This window comes from Thunnus thynnus, chromosome 22 (assembly GCF_963924715.1).
Source record: "Thunnus thynnus chromosome 22, fThuThy2.1, whole genome shotgun sequence".
NCBI classification, from domain to species: domain Eukaryota; kingdom Metazoa; phylum Chordata; class Actinopteri; order Scombriformes; family Scombridae; genus Thunnus; species Thunnus thynnus.
Genome location: NC_089538.1, coordinates 16,516,875 through 16,542,117, shown reverse-complemented (window position 1 = coordinate 16,542,117; position 25,243 = coordinate 16,516,875). Strand labels below are relative to the sequence as shown.

The 25,243-nt window shown below is 39.5% G+C and overlaps 2 protein-coding genes across 2 annotated transcripts; one reads left to right on the top strand and one right to left on the bottom strand.

Moving 5' to 3' along the window:
- The first annotated feature begins 650 nt into the window (after positions 1-650).
- LOC137175101 (protein mono-ADP-ribosyltransferase PARP14-like) lies at positions 651-9,866 on the top strand. The gene is made up of 14 exons (XM_067580796.1): positions 651-932; positions 1,040-1,173; positions 1,400-2,938; positions 3,030-3,266; positions 4,407-4,631; positions 4,735-4,789; positions 4,913-5,059; positions 6,039-6,101; positions 6,188-6,364; positions 6,463-6,642; positions 6,734-7,348; positions 7,826-7,959; positions 8,581-8,761; positions 8,875-9,866. The coding sequence occupies exons 1-14, from the start codon at positions 761-763 to the stop codon at positions 9,159-9,161; spliced, it is 4,146 nt and encodes a 1,381-aa protein (XP_067436897.1). The 5' UTR covers positions 651-760; the 3' UTR covers positions 9,162-9,866.
- f13a1b (coagulation factor XIII, A1 polypeptide b) lies at positions 9,710-23,618 on the bottom strand. The gene is made up of 15 exons (XM_067580797.1): positions 23,485-23,618; positions 18,511-18,734; positions 17,510-17,698; positions 16,934-17,182; positions 16,710-16,828; positions 16,197-16,304; positions 15,163-15,337; positions 14,851-14,989; positions 14,172-14,275; positions 13,909-13,997; positions 13,597-13,750; positions 12,357-12,632; positions 11,978-12,138; positions 11,625-11,761; positions 9,710-10,965 (listed from the first exon to the last, which is right to left on the bottom strand). The coding sequence occupies exons 2-15, from the start codon at positions 18,695-18,697 to the stop codon at positions 10,824-10,826; spliced, it is 2,229 nt and encodes a 742-aa protein (XP_067436898.1). The 5' UTR covers positions 18,698-18,734; positions 23,485-23,618; the 3' UTR covers positions 9,710-10,823.
- Between the last annotated feature and the right edge of the window lie 1,625 nt (positions 23,619-25,243).

Sequence of the window (25,243 nt, the reverse complement as noted above, 5' to 3'; positions counted from 1 at the left end):
GAAGTGGCCTGTGGTTTCTCCTCTTCACTCTTCATCTATAGCGTTAAATCATTTTAGCCAGTAGACAAAGCACTGGCAGCTGGTCAACTTTTACAACTCTCCTGAGTTTAACCTTGCAACTAAATGCAGACTGTTCACAATTCATGCTGAGCTAATTATGTCTATGTTTTTATGTGACTGCTCTGCAAAGCACTTTGTCCAGGCTGACAGCAGCTGCTTTATTTTTGACATTGCATCACTTCAGTTTTTAGTCCAGTAGGACATCTAGTGGTTGAATGTGGTAATGCTGCAGAATGTCAATTTTACACCAGAACTTACTGTGTGAGGGTATTTCTTTGTTGGTTTAGATTTGTTTGTATTTTTCTATGGTGGGAAATCACAACACATGAAATGGAAAAAATGTCCAAAACCTCACTGGTTTCATCATAATTATTGGTGGATTGATTATCCTATAATCAACATCATATCAAGACATCATCATCAATGTTATCATCATCATTACATCACAGTAACACTGACAGCGATTCTTGCACAACAAGACCAACCATGGAAATGCTTCACCTCAAGCCAAACGTGATCTAGGAATGTTAAGTGGGTGTGTCTACGTGTAAGCAGTCATGGGGAGGTAACTGGGTAACCTTTAGAAGAAGTGAAAGTGAAAGAGACCAAGTGAACTTCAACGCACACTCAGGAGGCAGAGTGGCATACAGAGAAGTGTCATTTTTATTAAAAGGTTTTTTTTGCCACAAATTCAGGTGAAATGGATGAGTACAAACATTCATTGTTCTTTGAAGCGAAAGAGCTGACAGACAGAGAGAAGGAAAAGATCAGGAGATACTTTCAGAAAAGACGAGATTCTGGAGGTGGTGAGTGTGGAATGATTGAAAAGGCCGGAGACCACACCTATAAAATCTGCTTTAAGGAAAAAGAAGGTAAGGCATTACATCAGGTTAGACTGAGTTATGTGTATAATTTAATTTGCAGTTTGAGCTTAAGTGTAGGCTTTTGTTGGGACTTTGGAATTTGTTTTGTTTTACAGACCAGGAAAGGGTTTTGCAGAGGAAGTTTCACATTATCTCCCTTCCTGCCGGGGAGGTACAACTGACTGTGAGCCGAACCAATTCGCCTCAGACCCCTAAACACACTGATCAGCCATCTACTAGTCACTCACAGGTAAACTAACAGGGTACTATTGACCTTAGGTAACCTAGGCAGATGCTTCTATAATTATGGAAATGTCATAGCCAAATGATCTAGTCAAACCAGTTTGGAGGGATTTCCCAGCAGAGTTTTTTTTATGACCTTTTGTATGATTTATAGAAAATCAAATGAAGTAATCTGATGAGACTTACATTACTATAAAATAATTAATTTGTTTATTGTTGCTTTTGTCCTTTAGACGTTCAAAAAAGAGAACACAAAAGGCCTTGAGAAGATTTTCAAGACAGATATTTTCCTCCTGTATTACCTGAGAGACAACCCCAAAGCATTCAAAGTCTTAGAGAAGCAGCTCTCTGCTATCGACTGCAAGGTGGAGTTAAACTTTGATGAAGAGGAGGCAGTGGTTAGAGGGGATATTGAGAAGGGGCCTGGAGGAGCTTTTGGCAGTGCTGCAGAGAGATGGGAACTACAGGTGGATAAGGTCTTCATCGGTCTTACTGAGAGGTACCTCTGCTATCATGTAGTTGAGCCAAAACAAGCAAAAATCCTACTGCAGGACCTCAGCTTTGTGACTGATGGTATCAAAGTGTACAAAGAGGATGGATATGCTGTGGTTGTGGGAGAAGTTCAGGCTGTGAAAGAGAGAATAGCAAATCTGGAGAAGAGACTGCCGACCCGTAAGGAACTCCCAGTCGTGGAGAAGCAGTTCAAACTGGTAGAAGAGGAGTTTAGTCGAGAAATGCGTGCACATTGCCCAGAAGTTAAAATCCTCCGAGGTAATGTGAATTTGATCATCTTGGAGGGCCCTGACAAGGAAGTGCAGTTAGCAGTGACAAAACTTGAAGAACTGATTAAAAAGATAAAGGAAAAGAGAGTTAAGCTGTCTACAGCTTTAATGACCTTCATGACCTCCAGCGGTGTCATCTCCAAGTACCAGACTCGTTTCCAGTACAACCTCAGAAACCCTGTTGCCTTAAAGGTTGGGTCAGACCTGGTAATGTCGAGTTTGTCCTCTGATGCCCTGGCTGAGGCTGAGGCAGCAGTGCTGAGAGACCTGAGTGATGTCACTGTGCAGCTGCAGGGCACCGCAGCTGTACCTCCAGATCTAGACAAAGTGAAAGAAATCCTGATCAAAGCCAAAAACCAGGCAAACCTTCGAGAGCTCAGAGTGGATGTCAGCTTCATCCCAGGTCCTAGTGGAGCTGCAATGACCAAAGTACAGCTGGTGGGCTACAGTGAGAATGTGAACAAGCTGAAAGAGGTTCTGCAAGACTACCAGATGAACCAGGTTGGGACACAAGAGGTGCTGAACTTATCCGACCCTGATATGATTGAAGATTTTGATAAAATCTTGGACCTGATTGGGATGAAGCCCACCAAGGTGACATTAAAAGCCTCACATTTCCCATGTCCTTGTGTGCTTGTGTCTGGTCCCCGTTGTCTAGTCCAGGAGACCCAGCAGGCCCTAATGTCAGCTCTAGCAAGTCTGACATCAGACACACTAGTTCTAGATGGACCAGGGGCTCAGTGGTACTTCCAGAGAGAGGGTAAAGTCAGCAAGGAGCTGGTAGAAAGCTCCTGTCAGGTCCTTATCAAGGCACAACAAGGTGTACAGTCCGCAAATGTGGACACTAGATCACGAAGCATTAGTAACCCAAGCCCCAGCAGCATCACACCCCAACCCTCCATGAGCAGATGGCGCTGCAGCAGTGTTGGGAGCATTGCGCTCAACAAAACAAACCTGGAGATCAAGCTTGGCAGTTTGGTGGATGAACAGGTTAAACAATTCTACTTTACTTATTATTCTATTGTAATCAATAAAGCAGCAATGTACCACTCACACTGTTTTTTTCACATTATCTCCACAGGTGAACGTGTTGGTGGTCCCCATGCTCAACAGGAAGCTAAATTCTACTAAAATTGGCAAATGTCTGTTGAGTAAAGCAGGGAATACAATCATGTCAAAGTTTGACTCAATGGCAGCGAATTGCACCCTCCGTCCTGGAGATGTTCTGCAGATTGATGGGCCTCCGTCTCTGGGCTGCTCCAAGATCTTCTTCATTGAGTGTCTGCCGTGGGATGGAGTCAGAGGGCAGAGTGTGCAGGTAAAGTGAAATATTTGGTGGATTCATGAGTGCAGGAGAAAACACATTCAAGGTTCATTTTGTGTTGCAAAGAGGTAGTGAACTTCAAAGCAGTGCAGTTGAAATGCTGTTTTTTAGTATTTAAAAGAGGAATTATCATGCGCATTTACAGGTCTATATTTTTTATCTGGGGCTCTACTGGAATATCTTTGCATGATTTACAGTTAAAAAACTCCTTATTTAACTCATACTGACACTTTACGTAGCCCTCAGTTCAGTGTCTGTCTGAACTGAGGAGCCCACTCTGTTTTGATGGGCCAGCTCTTGAAAGTTTCCCCTCTGGAGACTTACGCCAGCTCCAGAGGCAATATAAACAAACTATGAAACAAACTATAGTCGTGGGACTTCACTATTTTTTCTTGTCCTTCAGCAAGGTAGAAAAACCTATCGCAAACAAAGTGTTCAGAGCAGGTTGAAACCCCGGCTTTTGACTTGCAGGGAGAATTTCTACATATGTTACCCTCAAGTTTTGGAACTTTGACCATTTTTAGCATAAATATCTGACATCATAACAGTATATCAATAACAGAAAATCCAGAAAAGCATATGTCCCCTTCAAGAAAAACTGTAAACACAACCATACACAGCTTCAACACAATTACCACAAAAAGTAAAACACTTCAGGCTAATATTTTAGGATAATGAATCATATGTATATTGCTTATCTTCAACTTGATACCTGTATATCCTTTTTTAATGTCCTGCATTCTTGCAGCCTGAAAGATGCTAAGCACCTAATACTGAAAAACGGTTTGATATATTTAAGTCTAGACCCGGGTATACAAAGGCAACATAACACTCAAACGTCCCAGAACTACTTAGAAGGCCAAAGGACAAGCTAACTAGCTTATCAAGCTGTATGGGCTAATATTTTAAACATGGAACTTTATATGACTAGATGAAATTTTCCAGAGCAATAAGATTTGTAAAATCAATCATTTCCTCATGAGGTCTGTGCCCTTTTCAGTGGGCTTTAGTCAAAATGAGCTTCATCTGGAGCACTTAGCTGAAAAACTAGCTTACTGCACACATCTTACAAAGCAATGTGCAATGCAGCAGTGACTGATGTTTACAAGGAAATGTCTGTTTTGTGTTTTGTAGGCTCTCGGTAATGGCCTGAAGAGGTGTTTGGACCTCTGTGTACAGCAGGGCTTGTGCTCAGTGGCCTTTCCAGTTATCGGACCTGGAATTATTTTGAAATACCCACTGAGAGAAGCCATCCAAGCACTGACTGAGACCATTCGCCAGTTTGGATTATCTGCATCCTGTGGGTCTCTCTCCACCATCTGCATTGTCATTAGACCTGATTATCCTGACTCTGAGGAGGTGACTATCAACACTTGGACAAATGTTGTGACTGGTTTGTGAGATGTAAGCATGCATGATTTATCCAAGAGAATGTAAAATACTTGCTTTTTTTAATTTACAGTGCTACCATGATGTCTACAGGCACCTCAGCTTAAGTATGAACCAGGGAGGCCAAGGTAAACTAGAAAACAAATACAGTTTAATATGGCACCATTTCCACTAAGATTCTCAATTATCAGATAAATAAATATCATAAATATCAGGCAAATATGAAACTTCCGCTGTTTTTTCTCTCTTAGCAATCTTCAGGCCCCTCACCAGTGACCTTGATGACATCACAATAACAGTGGGAGGCGGGGTTAAACTACAGCTGGTGTTTGGTGATATTACCAATGAGACTACAGATGCTGTGGTGAACACGACTGACTTTACTAATTTCAGTGATGGTGGGTGATAAATATTTTACATGTAAAATATATGATCTGTTCAAAAATTAATTGTTATAGATTAGACTCTCCAACAGGATGGTGTTAAAATTAGCTCCATCTTGTCAACATTAAAATGCTGCTTACATATACATATAAATGAGTCAATATTGATACTGAAATATATACACTTTCCCATTCAAGTAAATGGGAAAGTGGTCTCGGACTTTTGGTCCCTACTGTATGATAAATATAACACTCTAAATTGGGCCATTTTGCATAATGAGTACTTTTACTTTTGATACTTAAGTACATTTTGCAGACAATACCTTTGTATTTTTACTTAAGATTTTGAATGCAGGACTTTTACTTGTAATTGAGTATTTTTTCATTGTGGTGTTACTACTTTTACGTAAGTATAGTTTACGTAAAAGTATAGTTTATAGTTTTTATAGTTTCTATAGTTTTCTTACTGTCAAGAAATCTTATGCGCACAGCCAAACCAACAATGAATTGATCCAATTAGAAGTATTGTATGTGTATCTAAAGCCTGATATATCGTATTCCTCTGTGCCGTAGAGCTCCGTTGTTGTCCAAAAACTATTAAAAACACACCAATGAGTCACACTGCTGCGCTGGGTGACATATTCCTTTGCCACAAAGAATATGGGCACAGTAGTTTTGAGGAAACATGGTTCCGTTTACAGAGCTTCTCTAGCTTTTTGTGCTACATATCATAACCTCTTGACTTTGTGCTACACTGTAAATTTCTCAAAGAACTTCAGTACCAAATCAATAAGTTGTGATATGTAGCAGATGTTTGTATGCTAACATGCTAAACTAAGATGGTAAACATTATATGTGCTTAACATCAACATATCAGCATTGTCTCATGTTAGCATTTAGCTCAAAGCACCACTGTGTCTGAATACAGCGTCTCAGAGCTGATAGCATGGCTGTAGATTCTTCTTCTATTATAAATATCATCTTTAATCTACAGATGGTGTGTGCAAAGACATCTTAACCATAGCTGGACCAGAAGTGGAGGCTGAACTGAAAGCAGGTGAGAAAAGGGGACCAGCTAGACATTTTTTAGCAACACACACTAAAAACTTCTGACTCATGTTGTCTTTGTTGTGCTGTGTGTAGCAAAAGTGAACCGAGGAGCTGTTTTTGTATCCCAGTCTGGATCATTCCCCTGTGATGCCATTTTACATGTGTGTGGAGAAAGGGATGCAGGCCTCATCAAACAACTGGTGTGTAGCATCGCTGAGCATTGTGAAACCTATGGATTTGCGTCTGTGGCCATTCCCGCGATCTGTGCTGGTATATATTTTATTTTGGACATCCAATAATATAATGGTCAGTTTTGTGGTTCAAGTCACTGACAGTTTTAATTGTGACTAAAAATTCAAACTGTTCAGGCGCTGGTGGGTTGGATCCTGGTGTCGTGGCAAGTGCCATCCTCCAAGGGGTCAAGGTTGCCACGTTGTCCACTCTTTACAGTCTCACCAAGATTCGCCTCGTCCTGATCAAGATCAATGTTTTCCTGGCATTTAAAGAGGAAGCAATGCAGATGTTTTCCACTGCTGTAATCAACCGAGGTGACAGGAACAGTCTTCTTCTTTTGTGGTTGTTAGAATCAGAATAGAATTTATTGGGAATTTGATTGTCTTTGTTTGATTGATCTTGCAGCGCCAGTACCTCAGTTCTCTCATGCACCAGAACAGCCTCCACTGTCTTTGAAGGCAGACCTAAGCATCCGCCGTGCCAGTTCTACAAGTCAGCAGTCTATCTTCTGGGTCCTGGGTGTTTCCAGAAAGGATGTTGATGATGCCAAGACAAAGCTGAAAAATCTGTATGAGGCTCAGTGCTCCACACAAACCTTCAAAAAGGCGGAGCTGGAAGGCGTCACCCGAGACGGCATGAACGATCTGGAGCAGCTGGTGGAGACCCTGGGTCTGTGCATGCAGATGGACCAGGGCGACTTGATGGTGCGCGGGTTGAAAGACGGGGTCAACCAAGTGATGCAGATGATTAATGCCTTTCAGCATGACAGCCTCAGGAGAGAGGTGAGAGTTAGGGAGGAGGAGGATATATACAGCCGTGTGGCTTGGTGCATCCTGGGGCATAGCGGCATCTGGGAAAGACTCCCCAAAGCAGCCAATCATGACCTGGAAATGAATGATCTAGTGAGAGGGATAGTGGATGCACAGGGCAACCAATGGACCGTGGATCAATGGCGGATGGAGGCCACAAAACCATTAATTGGACAGGCGGCGAAATTAAAACGACTTCAGAATCTGCAAGGTGAGAAGATGGTTGTTGAAAAATACCGCCAGTAAAACATTTAAACATTTATTTCTGCAGTGTACAGCTTTGCATTTTTTTTGTACATCTACCAATTTACAAAGTGTTATATTTTTACTGCTTTATGTGTAAAAACCCTTTATCAGTTGGTAATATCCATCTTCCAATGTATTGGTTGAGCATAATTTACTTTTTGATTTGATTGTGACATTTTACAGACCATCCCATTAGATTATCACCAAACTTCAAGCTGCTCCTTGAAAGATTTTCTCTAAATCACAACATGAAACAGCATCAAAGAAAAAGTTCTTTTCTTGCCTCTCTTGGCCAAACAAAATCTTGTAATCTCAAAATACACAGTCCAGATTTCACACGAACCATGTTACCCTTATACACTCAGTTTTGGAAGGAAACCACATTTCCACATTCCCAATCAAAATCTGACATCTTTGTACTTGTCAACTATTTTTTTTCCAGACTTCACTCTGCCCTTGTACTGGGACAACATGGCTAATGATAACCTGAAGGTGGTTGCACTGCAGCCTTCCTCTGCTGAGTATCGGACAGTAAAGGAGGCCTTTAAACGAACTGTCTCCAAGACTGTAATGAAGGTGAGCAGCTTTAACCAGGACAAGACACTTGACTGCCTGTAGACATGGATTACACAAACTTTCAGGGATAATTTTTAAACCATTTCTGTGAAAATACTCTGAATAAAGGAAGAGAGTCATCAAATTAAAAAATTGAGAACATTTAATATGCTCAATATGTGCACAAATACAGGCACTAAATGGCATGAAGAACAGAGAAAAGGCTTGGATCAGCAGCTTCACTGGATTGCAACACATTTCAAGCTTGGTTCTCTACCTCAGGCAGCATCACTGAGGAAGAATGCCAAGCTTGAAATGTTTTTTTTGTGTGCACTTAACAGCTTCCCTCCCTGACTATTTTCACTGACCCTTTTTCCACTGTTTTCTGTTTAACCATTTCTGTCACATATTTACATAAATACTATTTTCATATATATGTTTACTTCAGGAGAATTCAGCCACCTAGATCTATGATAGCTTTCATCTAGATTAATGGGTATCCATTATGTATCTATATATGGTATAAATGCATAAAATCTGTTGTCAACATGTTAGAAATGTAATTTATTTTAAGATATTTCATTTACATTACCTCAAGGCAACTTTGGCAGCTAACTACTGTATTTTCTTGTTTCTTGGTAGATTGAGCGCTTGCAGAATGTTCATCTGCGACGTGCCTATGAAGCGCGGAAGAGGCACATTTCTGATAAGAACGGACAGGCCCGAGGAGCAGGTGAAAAGCTTCTGTACCATGGGACGACCCAGGAAAACTGTGACTCCATCATGAAAACTGGGTTCGACCGGCGCTTTGCTGGGCAAAATGGTAATGATCATTTGGACGAATTCATTACTCCAAAATACTACAACAGTGACATCTACAGACTGTGGCAGCTTTCATTCCTTGTTGTTAATTTACCTGTTTCCTCTTATTCTCAGCAACTTTTTACGGTCACGGAACCTACTTTGCTGCAAACGCCAGCTACTCAGCCCAACCCACCTACTCCAAGCCAGCAACTGATGGTTCCCAGTTAATGTTTGTGGCCCGAGTCCTGACTGGCAACTACACACTAGGCCAAAAGGACATGAAGGTTCCTCCACCTCTCAGCAACCAGCAGCCCCATGAGCGCTATGACAGTGTGGTGGATAGACCAGACAATCCCAGCATGTATGTTGTGTTCCACGATAACCAAGCTTACCCAGACTACCTCATCACTTTCAAGTGACTATGAGGGGAAACATTACGTGTTTTTCTCCATGCAAGTTTTTAAATACACAATGAAAAAATGGTGAGGGATAAGCTTTTTAGTTGTAAATAGTTAAGTTTTCACATATTTTTTTACAGTTAATCATATGTAGCAATGAGTATATCATATGGGGAAAAAAAATTAAGTTGGAAATAAGAATAGGAGGAAATGTATCAGTACAAAATTCAAAATATATACATAAATATACAAGTAAACCTTCAGTGAAAAGTGGCAGTGAAGGATCTCAAAATCATGTCCAGGTTTTTTTTCCTTTTTCATTTTTTTACTTTTAGTACTTAAGCTATGTTTTAGATTGCAAGATGTGTTTCTGGCTTTTGAGACATATAATGATTCATTTTCTTCAGTGATGAATTATGTCAGATTTTGTCATGACTTTACTACCAATCTAAATAATAATGAAACTAGCTGAATTAGTGATGGTAACATCAATAGACATTGTTGTTCATGAAGTAAATATTTCAGCCACTGAATCAAACACTTAAAGTCAAAATATTCTCACAAATGTATGCAGCTGTCAATCCTTTATTTGGTTGAAATTTGCATTAGGTGTTGTACAAACATGGGTAGAAACAGATTATATAGATGAATATAAAAAGGTGGAAAGAGCACTTTACTCAGGACTTAATTGTAACATACAAAATCAAATAAATGTATTCCATTAAAGCTGCGTTGATAATTTTGTTATACTGAATGCAACATTGAATCCATTGACTATATTTAATGTGAAAGGGGTCATTCATACACACACCAAACTCTGCAGCTCTGAAGCTTTTTAGCCTTTTTTAGCTCATTATTTTGGTTTTATGGCACATTTACTGTTTGGTTCAGTCTCACTGCTCCTATCATCCCTGTTTCCAGCTGCTGCAGGAAACTATTTTCATGAAACCCAGCACTGATAAATCCACTATACGCTACCTCCGCAGCACCAAACAGAGGACAGACAAAAACATCAACTAGCTGAAGAAGATAACTGGACATTTAGCGACTAAAGACCCAGGTGTTTTTGTTAGGAGTTGGTGGAGATGTAAACTGAGTCAAAAGAATTTGAATATTGGGCTTAAATTCATCAGGTAACCCAAAATCAATTCCAGTGGGTTGATAATGTTGCTCTGTGTCTGTCTGTTGATCAACTCTGTAAGATGATAACTTGTCAGGGCTGTGTCTGCCCCCTAGAGGCCAAAAATTGATTAATTCAGCTTTTAAGTAAAGACACTCCTACTCCTATGCTTGTGTATTTTTGGGCTAAAATTCATAAGATTTTTGAATGGTCAAATAGACAAAAAACAAAAGAAAAGACCAAAAAATTCAATATGAGAAGACATTGTTTGTTGGACATACCCTTTCATGATCGTAAAAACTCACATACTGTCGCTTCCTAGTGTTTGACATGGTACAAAAATTTGCATAGTTTTCTAAATGGCTGTATCTTTAAGATGTAAGAGATCTACCGCACTTGGTTTTTATGACTAAAACTATTGCCATCGTTATCATAAATGTTGAAGCTATACCTGTTAAACAGTTGTGAGTGTACAGTTACATAACTATGTTAGCAAGGCCTATATTTTGGCTGAAGTGTAACTGGGTTGAATGATGCCAGGCGTCAGCGATCCTGTAGCGATTTCAGGGGTTGATGGTGAAAGACACCTGGCCGTGGACCTGTCTGAGAGCAGGACAGTCCAGAGTGGCGATCAGCCTGGTGCTGCCGGCCCTCTGCGGGGTGAAATACTCGGTCCAGATCAGGGAGGAGCCTCCTGTGATCAGACTGAAACCAGCAGTGTTTGAGTTAGATAACAGAAGGACTGGACTGATTATGGGGGTCATTTTTGGTGTTAAAATATAATCAAAGGCATCAAAACATTGTATAAAGAAACGGTAACACTTTATAATGAGGGTGCACAAGACATATTCATGATTTGATGCATAATTCATACATGATGTAAATGAATTTCTGTTCAACATTTTCAAGAAGCTATCTTTCATTTTTCAAATAGACATGGTTGGTTTTCAAGTCATTTAAATAGAAAAGTAATGGCATGCCACATGAGGGAGTTTAAATTTACAGCTGTGGCTTCCTTTTTAAAATACAAATCTCTGCAGCCAAACACAAAATTTGGTGCCACACAACCTATGCACGGATATGAAAGGATGAATGAATGCTGTAATATAATGAAAAATGATGCTTTTATGTGAAAAACATGAGTTCTTTTTCAGTTGAGGGTTTGCGTCAGTTATAAAAAGGGTACCACCTTTAGTTTATAAAATAATTCCTGACCTGTATATATGGAAAGCCTGGTGGTTGACCTGCAACCTTAACTAGTTTTTTATCTGCTGAAACTGCCCAACATCTAACTGAAACACTACTATATCATATTACACATGCAAAGGACACACACACACCTATTTTTTCTGTGCAAAGCTCACCTGTAATATTTGAACTTGGGCAACATGATTCCAGGTCCCTCCATGCGAATGTAGACGCCCTCCAGGTTGAAGGTGAAGGGGTTTGTAAACTCCACAGTTGCCATCATCTCTTCACTGACTTTGCGTGGGCCAGACACCTGAAGTAAACACAGGACATACAGTAAATTACAAATTGAACTTGGAAATATTCTTATTGGCCCTCAAAAAATGGCATGTGTGACATTATAATTGAAAAAGGAAGTAGTAGAGGTCAGTTTTCACCTATAGGATGTGTACCAAAAAGCTGATGACAACCATTTATTATGTAGAAAGTTTTAGATATAGTCAGAATAGATTTGAGCATCATGTCAGACCTCAACGGTGAGTTTGGGATTGTGCAGAGTGACAACTTTCATGGCGGTGACGATCTGGCCAGTCTCCTTGACTTTCCCTGTAACGATGAAGTTGAGGTTGGACTGCTCCACCAGCTTGTTCATGTAGCTCTTTGAGTCAACCGCCAACACCTCCTTCACACCTGGAGAACACAAACAAACATCACTGCTCTGTCGGTATTGACCTTTTTTGGTTTTATTTTCATCAATTTTACTGTAGAACCAACCCAAATCAAATGATAAAAGAGTTAATATTCACATTTTTAAGATTTGTACTCTTAACTTTGTGTTTTCTTGTATCAATTTGAATACTTTGGGTTATGACAAAAAGAAATTAATAAAGAATCCGCCCCTTACTCACTTTTGTTGGGCCCAATCGTCACAGTGGGAGTCTTGAACAGGAAATCGGAGCTGGTGACTCCGGTGTAATACACCACAGTCCCACTGACGTAGGTGTCCACGGTGCGACGCTCATCGCTTTGGTTTATAAACTCCAGGCTCAGCTCAAAGTCATCTCCCACAGTGATCTCCAGGGTTGGCAGGACCAGGTCTACGTCAGCCACAGGAAGGCTGGACTTCTCTCGTTTACAACCGTACTCATCAGCTTTTTCCAGGACAGTTCGCTCCTCAGTGCTTCCTGGGATGGATGATTGAAAAATATCAACATGTTTCTACCTTTTCTAGAATTAAACACTAATATAAATGTTTTCTTCTTTGTTTTGTTTGACAGGTTTCGGTTTGACTTTATTCCAGGTTATTTGCTCAAAGTCAATGTATTTGGAGACATCTTTTTCATTGCTTTTTTTGCTTTAAAAGAAGCTATTCAGTGCCCCTGTAGCAAAAAAAACAAAACAAAACTTGGGCTCAAAGCTGCCTAAATTCTGGTTGCTGCACCCATGCCAGATTTGTGTGCCAGAATCTGCCCAAGTATGCTAGTCCTATTCTGGGTGCCAACTCTGGCCTAAAACAAGCCAAACCAAAAGGCTGAAGTCTGCACCACAAAAACCTTGTCAATTCTGGCAACACTGAGTCTTTAGTGCCAACACTCGTCCCCACTGACCTGGAAGTGTTGAAGGAACATCATCTATGACAGTAAACATGAGACCTCAATGTATTTCTGCCAGTGTTTCTGTTTGTCAGGTTATCTGTTACTGTAATTTCATTGTGCTCAGGTTGAATTTACTCATGTCAGTATATGTATGAAGTCACACTATAGCTGTAGCTATATACATTATAAAGTGAGAGCTTCTGTTTAAAATGAACACTCTTTCAACATGTTAGTCATGATGGCTGACGCCATTTGAAACTATTCTTCACAAAGGAACAGTTTGACTTATTTGTTTTCTTTCCCAGAGGTAGATGAGAAGATCAATACCACACTTCTGTTTGGGGGTGGTATCAATCTTCTCAACTACCCCTTGGCAAGAGAATGAATGTCTGTTTCCCAAATGCTGAACAATCCTTTATTTTATGTTAAAAACATATTTGTCTTATCTGTCTAAATCATAGGCTGTGGCTACAACAGAGAAAACTTGCACCTTAATTTAAGACACTGCATGTTTGTCATATATTTTCCCAAAGTGCTGGATATAGTTATTGACCTTCAGGGAACTTGTACTGATCGGTGATGTCACGGCGGGTCATTGCTCCTGGAGTTTTTGTCAAAACCATGCGGCCTACATGAGTCTGGTTCAATTTGACCGGCTGCATGGTCCCATCTCTTTGCCGAGAATAAAACACCACATCGCTGTTAATCTGCAGGCAGAAAGACAGAGAGAAACTCTTCAAAACACGTGCATGTAGAGGAACCCCAGCTGAGAAATACATAAACCCCCTTTCTCAGACATCACAGACAAAATTAGAAACTTTATACAGAGGATGAAATTGGAACGTTGCCTTTTAAAGACACTCACCTCAGCAAACACAAAGGGAGCATCGAATGGGAAGCATATCTGTCCATGTTTGATGGCCTGGACTGATGCGGGTCCACATCTGTACAAGCCTTTATGGATAAAGGAGGAAGAGATTAAATATTGATGTACAACCCTCAGAGAAAATTATTTTATTCACCGTTGTTTCTTTTGTGTCTGGGCTTTCTCAGTATATTATTAGATAAGCAATTAACAAGGCTGTTAACAACCCATAACCTGTTATTTTAAATCCATTTATTGGTTACCATCGCTGGTCTCCTGTGGTGTTGCATCCACAACCTGCCAGCCTCCAAAGCCAGTTGGGAGGTCTGGTCTGGTCATATAGCACTCATTCCAGCAGTGATAGTTCCTGATGATGACAAACATCATTTGAAATATAATCAGAGAAATCTGTGTAATAAAAATCCTGTGTTGTTGTTATCTAAAGTATTAGTTGTTAGAGCTTTAAAAATATGGGTGCTAAACACAGTTTTAGGGTAAACTTTCTTGAGGTTGGCACCATAGGAAAGGGCATGGGGTCACTGAAATCAGAGAAAGACTTATCTCCTTAGGAGCTTGAATGTGCTCAGCAAATGTCATGTTAATCTAACTTTTGGATTATGAGCTATCTTTCGTGTAAAGTTGAGGTTGTGGGCTGAGGATGGTCCCGGGAAACTGTTGATTAGATTTTGTTTTTCCTAGGAAACAAGTAGAAACTCACTGAGCTAAAGAAAAGGTCAAGGAGTACCAGCAATACCAGGGTTAATCTACTGGGGACCATGAATATTCACAAAATATGCCATTAATTAAACAAATCAAAGTGTTGGACAGTCCACAGGATCAATAGTAACATCTCTAAGCTACGCCAAGAGCAGATCAAAAGCAGATCAGTGATTAAAAGTCAAGATCATTGTTTAATTGTAAGCTACATGGGAGATGTGGTACCAGATAGAGTCCTTGGTGCGGTTGCGGTCAATCCTGCCATTCTCATCCAGGATGATGTCAGTCTTCAGGTTTCCATCATTGTCATGGGCAGAGTAGTAGTTGGTGACGACCCGGGACGGGATGCCGAGACAGCGCAGGACTGGGACACAAAAACAAAGGATCAAACAGTGGATGTGAATAGAATAGAAAATGAACAGCTCATGGTCTCTCTCTGATCTTTCCTTTAATCTTTCTCTCTTTGAGGTTAAAGAGTAGATCAGAAAGGAAAAATACTACAAATTTTCAGCTACTTGAATCCAGTCAAGATCTCACAGGTGTTGAAAACGGCGGCGTAGACCCAGCATTGAGCATAGCAGACGGGCATCGTGCTGCGAGCATAGGTGAGGAGGATGTCTGTGCTGCCAGTCCAGGAAGTGGGTGCCACACCGTAGGTGTAGTCACCGCTCCAGTTCCCCACCAGCACACCTTCGTCATCACGGGAGTTCAGCTGGGTATGAAACAGAGCAGATTTTAGATGTTTGTAGTTCTGATAAAATATAGCACATGTGAATGGAGCTAGTATTCCTGCAACTTAGAAGGACATTGATTCAGTGAGCAAAAGGCTCCCTTGGCTATAATTGCAGGACAACCACCACATTTCTTTGTTTTTTTGATGTAAAAAGGCCTAATTTTGCACCACTTTATTCAGTTTGACAGCACTTGCTATAAATGACCCCCTTAAATGGGCAAAATGGGTAAAATCTGGATATATCACTATATTGAGATATAAAAGTCATAATAAATGGTACACGCAGTAGTAATAGTTCTACTGTGCCATCACAATGTACCTATAGTGTTGTATAAAAAGTAAATTGTGTGGAAATCAATCAATGAATCAATCCGACTTCATAAGTTGAATTCAATTCAAAATGCTTTACAAATGATTGACAAATGCACAGGATGGTAATTATTAATTGGGAGACTAATGCACACCAAGACACAAGTAAAATACCAAAATTAAAACAAAGTGACTTTGTTTAAATAAAATGAAAAAAAATGAAATAAAATGAATAATAAAACATAATTAGATAATTAATGATTAGAAGGAAAATGATTAAATGAAACCTACTTTAAAAGAGCTACCTGAATAATATATAATAAAAATAAATCATAGACTAATGTATGTTGTTTTTACAGCCTAAGCCAAGCCTCAGACCTTATTGTTCTCTTTTTTATATTTTACACTACTCCTTGCACTTAACATTTTGTACTGTACTGTACTGATGCACTGTTTCAACTTATAGCCCATATATCTGTAAACAAGTTGCATGTATTTTAAAGGATGTACATAAAGTGTATTTTCTCACCATAGCAGAGGCCTTCCTGGTCACCTTGATGGGGTCTCCTCTGTTGGTGATGGGCATCTCAGACCTGTCCATGATGTACAGACAGGCATCCAGGACTCCATAGTTAAACTAGGAAAAAACAAAAATGTAGAAAAGTTTTATAGGACTAGTGTGTAGGATTTAGTGGCATCTAGTGGTGAGGTTGCAGATTGCAACAAACTGAATACTCCCTCCCCTTCCTATGGTGGCTGCAAAAAACATGATAGGCCCTCTCTAGAGCCAGTGTTTAGTTTGTCCATTTTGGGCTACTCTAAAAACATGGCAGGCTCCATGGAAGAGGACCCGCTCCCTATGTAGATATAAAGGGATCATTCTATGGTAACGAGGGCACAAGGATTCTACAATAATTAAAACATACTTACAGATATTATATTCCATTTCTGCCAAGTCCGTTCCACTAGATCCCACTAAATTATATACACTGCACCTTTTGAAAAAACTCAATTAAAATCAGTCCCCTCTCAGTTCTACTACCTGTCCAAAGTTCCAGTCTCTCTCAGCGATGTCGTCATAGGCGCCGTGGTAGATGATCCCCATCTCAGTCATCACACACTCCTGCCTCTCCTTCTCATCATCCAGAAACACGGCATCCTCTGGGGGAACACAATGTGGAACATTTACGAACATTAAACTGACAATGTAACATCATGCCCCAGCTCGGTGCTTCAATAAAATGGCATAAAGAAATCTAAACCAACCGGCTGCCCAGGGGTTGAAGAGGATGTAGAGGTCTCGACTCGAGTCCCGTCTGGTCCTGCGGATGCCGAAGGGTGTTATCACGGCAACGTACATGTGATACTTCCCCACAATGCAGTTGGCGGCAGGGGTGACACCCATGGTGACCACGTTGTCGGAGGTGCTGGTGATGCGGCCCTCCCAGTTGGCCCGTTGCTCCTTGGTGGGGAAGACGGGGATGTAGGTGCCCTTGCTGTACTGAGGGCTAGAGCCTGGGTGATAAAATGAGAGAAGCTGTGACTTCTGTAACGAGATTATATTAAAAATAGACAGTTCTGGAAAATCTGTGCAAACTAGAACATGGGCTTTAAGGATAAATTATCAATAAAATTAGATTCACAACTCAAAAGTATAGAATGAAATTAACTATAAAACCTCTTCTTAGAGAGGTTAGGAGAGAAAACTGATCTTACTGACTAAATGTGAAAATACTTGGTGGTACTTCGATGTTATCTAAATGTAAGGCAGTAAATTACAAAAGATGATTTTTCTGCAGGATGTAAAATATCACCATTAACACTTCAGGATGCTCAGCTCACCGATGACAAACTCCACAGCAAACTTGTCCTCAGCAGGTTTGTAAGGACGGTTGAAGGTGATCTTGACCTGGAACTCCTGCCCTCTGCGGACGATGAGATTTTCAGAGTTGTACAACATGGTGTGGTGTTGCATCTTGTTGTCCTCATTTGGCTTCCTCATCATGTCCACATCCCAGATGTCCAAGTAGTCTGGATGGACAGAGAGCAGGAAAAACTTGTGAACTTGATATCAAATCCTTTTGGGTGTTTGCCATCAAAAATCACGTGGAGTGAAACTCTAAATTATATTTAGTTTGGGAGTAAAGAGTCATCATTGTAGACTTACATGATTACTTAGTGGTGTGTAATAGGAAACCCCTTTAACCACTTATAGTCACATTTGTTTACTGTCAATTTGATGTCCTACTCTTATCTATCTCAACTGTTCACAGTCACTGCTTTCATAAATTCCTGTCACATCTCGATATCTCTCCGTGTGCAGTCCTTTGACGGTAATACAGGCTGCAGTATAGCGACAAGCTGCAGGAAGTGAGCAGAGTTTATCCCGTTTGGGCATCGTTCATGTGTCAGTCATGTGCGAAACCTAGTGGAAACTGTGTCACTGTCGGGAAGAGGACTTCATCTGTTTCTAACCAAGATACACTGTGACATTTGTCTTCTGCTCCCTTTCTTTCCCTTTTATTTCTGTCATGTCCGTCCTTGTCCTTTTTTGTCTTTGTCTCTCACATGTAAATACACATGGATGGTCTTTGCAACTCTCAGCCCAGACTCTTGGTGCCTTTTACTCTTCCCCATCTTTGTAAAAAATAGGAAATTATTGTTAAAAGAGATGCACTTTACCCACAATGTAGCTGCTTTAACATCCTTCCAATTTTATCCTTTCCACATGCCACTTTCACCCAGTTATACATTTCAAAGCACATGTATTTACATATGACCTTTTTTCTGGATGTTGATGCAATATTACACACATGCACAGACACCACACAATACTCCCTCACCAGTCAGAGGTGGAAGACCTCTCGGACCCACTATACCAAAGGTCTCAAACTCAGGTACGTCCACTGAGTCAGAGTTGGAGCTGGCGAGGGGAGCTGAGGCGCGACCACGGTTCGTCACCTTGGGACGGGGTCCGGTGGGAATAGGGGGGGCAGTAGAGGGGGTCGGGGTGGCACCTTGATCAGACATGGTGGCGATAGTTCAGGGTGGATGATCCCTCGCAAGACTGGATGAAGAGTGAGGATGAAGAACAATTTTTTATTTCAGTATTTAATATAAAACACACATTTTGGACAATAAAAATGAGTTCAGCAGGTGCATTTTTAGCAAAGGAACAGTAGCAACAACCTCTTTGAATATGAGGTCATGTCTAAAGTCATTAGTTTAATTCTTTGTAGTTCATCTATGCAGTTTCTAAAGGCTGAATTCCTATCATGCTCCATTCATCCTGCACGGTGGACGAGCCTGTTTTCAAACCCATCTGCTCTCCATCTGTGGAAAAAGTGGAAACATGCCCAAGTGTGTGTGTGTGTATGTGTGAGAGAGAGAGTGTGTGTCCTTGCCCCTTTTATTCAAGAGAGAAAGATTTTCAAAGTGAAACAGCTGTTGAAGCAAAGCACATCAAGATACTAAAGCTTGTGAAATGTTGACATTTCCAACATTCTTTGAATGCAACAGCAGTTTCAAATACTTCTGTTTCACACGTGGTTTCCATTTGTGTTTTTGGGTTGGGTGGAGGAGCAGTATATAGTCACTCCTCTTCCTGTGAGATACTGGTAACAAAAGACACTTTTAGAGTTTGGCGACTTATTTTCATTTCACAAATAGTGTGTGTTTTTATGGTCGCAGAGAGAGAAACAAGCTCTAGTACTGAGTATTGATTATATTTAATAAAAGACAAAGTTAAGTACAACTGGTGAATAAATGAGTCACTCCCAATCATGAAACCACAGAGGTCTTACTGTGGTTTCTCTTCTTTGTGAAATCAGATTATTATGAATGTTATGGAGAAAATAACAGTCAGCCTACACATTAAATTTACTTAAGGGGACTAAATGAGACGTTGATAAAAAAATACTTACCATAGTTGTATTGTTTAGTGGTAGAAGTGAGATTAACAAATCACACTTATCTGATTTTATCTTAACTCCACTACGTTCACCCAAAACTATGTGGGAATGACAAGAATTTAAGAGATGCTGTATTTATGGAAGCGGAGAACAGCCGTGCTTGTAGTTCTTTTTTTAATGCAGTTATCTTGAGATCATGAGTCAATTTATCTTGTGATCTTGAGAAAACAAAAGGCCGATTTCTTGAGATAACAAGATAATTTATCATGAGATTTATCATGAGTGCAGCTCATTCTCATTTGTTCTTTCCTGTCTTCTCCCCTCCATATCTGTTAGCTCAGCTATTTAGATCAAGGCACAGGAAGCCTTCAGGGTTCAAATCTGTCATATGTTGGCTCTTATTCTCTCTCTTCATCCCACTTTCCTTCCTCTCATTAAGTCTAATAACATATAAATGCTTAAAAGGTTTTTTTTGGTACTACATGAAACATCCCATCACATTAGGAGTTAATCAACCTGCTACTCGGCTGCAGCACAGATGTCATTAATAAAGGTGCTACTAATAATAATGGGTACTCCTTGATCTGAGTTTAAATCAGTTGCTACAGTTGTCAAGACGCCATCTATACATGCTGATATGGCGCTCCTGATCTCTGATAAACAGGAAACAACCTTTTGTTTTCTTGTGATAACAGGTTGATTATCTCGTTATCTCGAGATAACAAAGCTTGTTTTCTCAAGATAATTAAATAATTAACTCGTGATGTCCATAAAAATTTATAGCAACTGCTATAAAAGTAAAATACAGTACAGTGAAAATATGCCCACCAGTTAGTATACAGTTGTCTTAAGTGTAACTGGTAAGTCCAACTTTGGATATTATTCAATTTATTTGTACTTTCTGTAGAATATTATACAGACTGGCATGAGAATATGCTGAATTACAGCAACAGTAATACCAGTATAGTGCAATGTGGGAGCAGTAGTGGTTGTACAATGAGTAATAGTAGTGAAAGTCATGAAATGAAAGTAAATAATTACAGCAGCAGAAAGTAGTCATTCAATCGATTAGTTGATCGACAGAAGATTAGCAATTCTGAACAAATGCAAAAATGTAAATTAAAAATAAATGGAAAAAAAAATCTGCAACAAATTTGATGATCAAATTTTAAAAAATGTTGAAAAAATGCCCAAAACTCTGTGGCTTCCAACTTCTCAAATGTGACAAATGTGAATATGTGATATTTTTCTTTGTCTTCTATGATAGTTAATTAAATATCTTTGGACCATTAGAAGAGGTTATCTTGGAAAAGTGTGATAGGTATTTGTCACTATTTTCTGACAAGGATTAATTGATTAATTAAGAAAATGACCGATAATGAAAAGAACTGTTAGTTGCAGTTACAACAGTAGTGATAATGTAATAATAATTAATCCACTACAAAGTTAGTGAAAGGTGTGGTTATGATAATGGTTTTGCATTAAGAGAAGTATTAGTAATACTAGTGGTGATAGTGGGAGGTGAACCAGTAGGAATAATAAGTTATTTCCATTCAAGGTTGACCAAAGTAATTAAAAATACTCTTAAAGGAAACAACAGACCACTAAACTAACTCACAGGTTCAAACTTAGACTTTGGTGTGAATGCATCAAATCGATGTAAACAAAGACCCTCAGTGTACTCAGTGTGACTCATTAAATCCAAGAAAACATGAAACAGACTTAAATTTCCATCAACCCTTCAGCCCGCTGGGGGTCTGCCTAAAGTCCACTCCTGCTGCCACTGCAGGGCAGGAAGTTGCTGCCATGACGATTATGTAAGTATGCGGTAAGACTGATTTAACCATTAAGTACACAATAGCTGTTTTCATGACATGCAAACAGTGTGTCAACTTTGCAGTGCAAACACCTGCTTGGGAGTAAGGCTCAGTGTTGCGTAATGTGGGCGTGTGCTGGTCGAGGGGAGAAGTTTGGGACGCTGTTTGGTCCCCCGCTGGCTGCATGAGTCATCGTTTAACACAGTGAAAGCTCTGTTTTCACTGTAACCACCAGTGGCACAGATAGATAGATGGTGGTTACCCTCTACTGACTGCCAGATAGGAGGGCAGACAGACAACAGCACATAAGGAATCCTAAAAATTCTAGGTCCTAAATATTAATAATTAAAAGTTGTTTTTTAGTACATTAACCTACAAATCCTCTATAGCCTCATGTTAAGTTAAACTGCACTTATATTGACAGCAGTGGAAGTATTCAGATGAATTTAAAGTAGCAATAAAACAATGTATAATACTTGATTACAAGTGTCCCACAAAGTAAATAAAAATCCAAATGTATTTCAGTATATAAAAGGTAAAAGTACTCATTATCTGCAACGTTATGTTATAGTATATACTGTATTATACCATAAGGTTATTAGTACTGATGTAATAGTATGGAAGCAGCATTTCAACATTGTAGATAGTAAAGGTTGAGTTATATTTTAACCATACTGTAAAACATCTTATAGGAATTTAGTGGAATCTTTTGTGATTAACTTAAATATATTTATATGTTTTATTAATTTCAAGTTAATTCAACTTAAAATGTCTAGCTTTCATTTTCAGACCATTTCCAAACATGAGTTCTTCTGATTTGAAATGATGAGTTATGAATAAACTGCTCACTCAACTTGTTAGAATAAGTTTCCCAGCTTCCCAGCATGCATCGTTTGAGAGATAAAAACTCTTCATAGACCCTTTCTTTGTAGTTTGAGGAAAAATACATGATAGAAACTTGTTATGTGTCTTTAATACATACTAATACATTCTTTTGAAATGATGCAAACCATGATGGAGGTTGGTATTCACCTAAAGCGCAGCGTCATATGTTCACTTTGTCCTGATTGGTACAAAGTGGCTCCATCTGCAGCCGCAGCAGAAAGTTTGGTGTCTCAAATGAAAAACTGACTATCAAACTGAGACTGGAGAGCAAATCTGACTGAGCATTTGTTGATTCAAATTAATATCTTAACTGTATTGAACTTGTTATCTCTGGTTGAGTCAACTTATCTGATTTTTAGGGCAGCAGGAGGAGGAATTTACATTTCTAAGTTGAACCATCTTAAAATGTATTACAGTGTACATTTTGTAAGGTCCTCATGTTTTATAAAATCCTAATCCAGCAAACTAACTTATAATTTTGGCTGTAAAATGAATGTAGTTGAGTAGAAATATAAAGTAGCATAAAAATTTAAAACTCGAGTAAAGTAAAAATTGCATATAATAACTGCATATATGTGAGTTACAGCTTGCAAAAAACATCTTGCAGGCAATATGAAAATGCAACAAATCTTGTTTCCATCCCCTGGACAGACACTCACACACACACACACACACACACACACACACACACACACACACACACACACACACACACACATTTCTAACACAACGCTGGCAAATGCTGACACAGGAGAAACCACCAGGCAGGTTTACAATAATAGCGGAACTGATCCTTTTTTATGCTCACCATAAAAACCTTTGCCAACACCCAACTTTGCCCAACTCAAACCCTCATTAAACAGACCAGGTCTTGCAATTAAGATGTATAGATGCACAAATATATACATTTGTGCAGTCACTTACTGTAGAAGGTGAGACAGCTACTTTTCACATGATGAGAAAATTGCATTAAAAGCATCAAATACACATTAATATGCATGTGATAAGCTGCTTAAACCTTGTTAGTTTCACTAAAAGATTGTACAATAACTACAGAACTTAAATGACTCTCAGATGTATAAGAAAATTAATTTGCATCTTCACATCTGGAAGGTATAAACAAAGCACAGTTACCGCATTACTAAGGAATTTTGGTGCAATAAAAGTGTTTGTAAAGTATCTTGTAAATGCGAAGTGGACGCACCTCAGTTGAAGCTGGAGTGAGACGCTGCTCTTGGTTGGAGACGGTCTGCTGCTGCTCCTGCTGGGAGTCTTCTGCTTCTGCTTATATACCCTTCAGGGGCAAGGAAGAGCTGCCCATGTGTGTGTGTGTGTTGGTGTGTGTGTTAAAACCTTTGCGGGGGCATGATGCTGTTGTGGGTGTTAACTGGTCAGTCCTACATAAGAGCAGGATGTGGAATCTACCATCTCTATACAAACCATAGCAGGATGAGGCCAGACAAATAAAATAACTTGATTGTCATTCCAGATGGGACACCAGAAAGGACATGTTCACAATTTTTTCACGTCTGTCCTAAAACAACAGTCAGGTGCCCAATTGAACACATGTTTTTCTTGCTGTAATCATTCCTCCTGTTCATGCCGACCTTTAAGAGATCCCTTCATAATGTATTTTCAGTGTAAGTGATGGGGGACAAAATCCACAGTTCTTCACTCTATCTGAAGATAATATGAGGCATCAGCTGTCTGTGTTAGTCAAATGAAGTGGATATCTTCCACAGTTACAGTCTTTTTAGTAGAAAAAAATCCCTCTTTGTGTCAGGATACACAGAGTTTTCCATCCTTACACACAAATAGAGGAAAATTAGCAATAAAAATCCAGAAACTTTAAAAGATATTGACGTGATTTGACTTATTTGGGAGGCTGAAAAGTCATATCAGCTTCAAATAAATGTTTAAATACACTTTTGCAAGGAAGGAGGGCCATGGATTTAGTCCAGCTAATGTTACCCCTGAGTTTAAAGCCTTTTTGCTAATATTTTCTTGTTCAATATTTCTATTAAATGCAATATATAGTGTTAATAAGTGTCATTCAATTATATATCTAGATATTTACTGATAGAGGGGCGGTTTGATCATAAACGTAGAAGCCAACAACTTGTTTTGGTGTGAGCATGCCCTCGACAACTACTGCTACTACTCTTAATACTATACTAACAGGGGACAGAGAGACTTATACTTTCATTACTTCATTGTCGGGGTAATGTAGGGGTGCAAATACATTTCATACCTGTACTTTTTTAAAATGCTGATTACTGTAAGTGTGTCTGTTATTGGAGGTTGAGAAACTGGAAGTTATGTAATTTAACGTCATATTGCAAATATTCCATGTTTACTTTGCACCCAGTTTGCAACAGTGCCCTGTTTGTTTACAGGCAGCGAGCTGACTGATGATTATTTTAGTCTTATTTATCTTTGCATTTATTTTAGATTTGATTTTAGATAGCACGGGGTTTGTTAATTTTGCCCCTCTTGTTTCTAGTTCTGCGGCTCGCAGGTGGTGTTGTTGTTTTGCTGGCAGTACTTTTGATGGTGGCACATTTACCAGCGAGGTGCTTTTTATTTCAAGTGTTGGTTTCTGTTTTTGTAATCCTTTCCACAGGTGGGATACTTCCAGGACTCCACCAGTGGGTGTTTGGCTTCATGGATGTCTATTCTGGCCTCTTCTTGTCTTTTAGGGTTTTAGTCTTTGTTCTTAATAAATAGCAAGTTTTGACAGTTAACCTACATCAACAGTTTTGTAGCCAACCTATTGAGGCCCTCGTATGTTAATTCCAGGTATTTATCATTGCTAGGAGTTACACTAATAATACAGCAGCTACTTCTTTCCAGGTAGGTTGCTGGACTCATGCCTGATTTGAGATGAATGACCAGAATTGGTGCAAGTACACTTGTGTGATTCTGACTTGGCTCAAAGCTGACGGGAGGCAAACCAGAGCTGA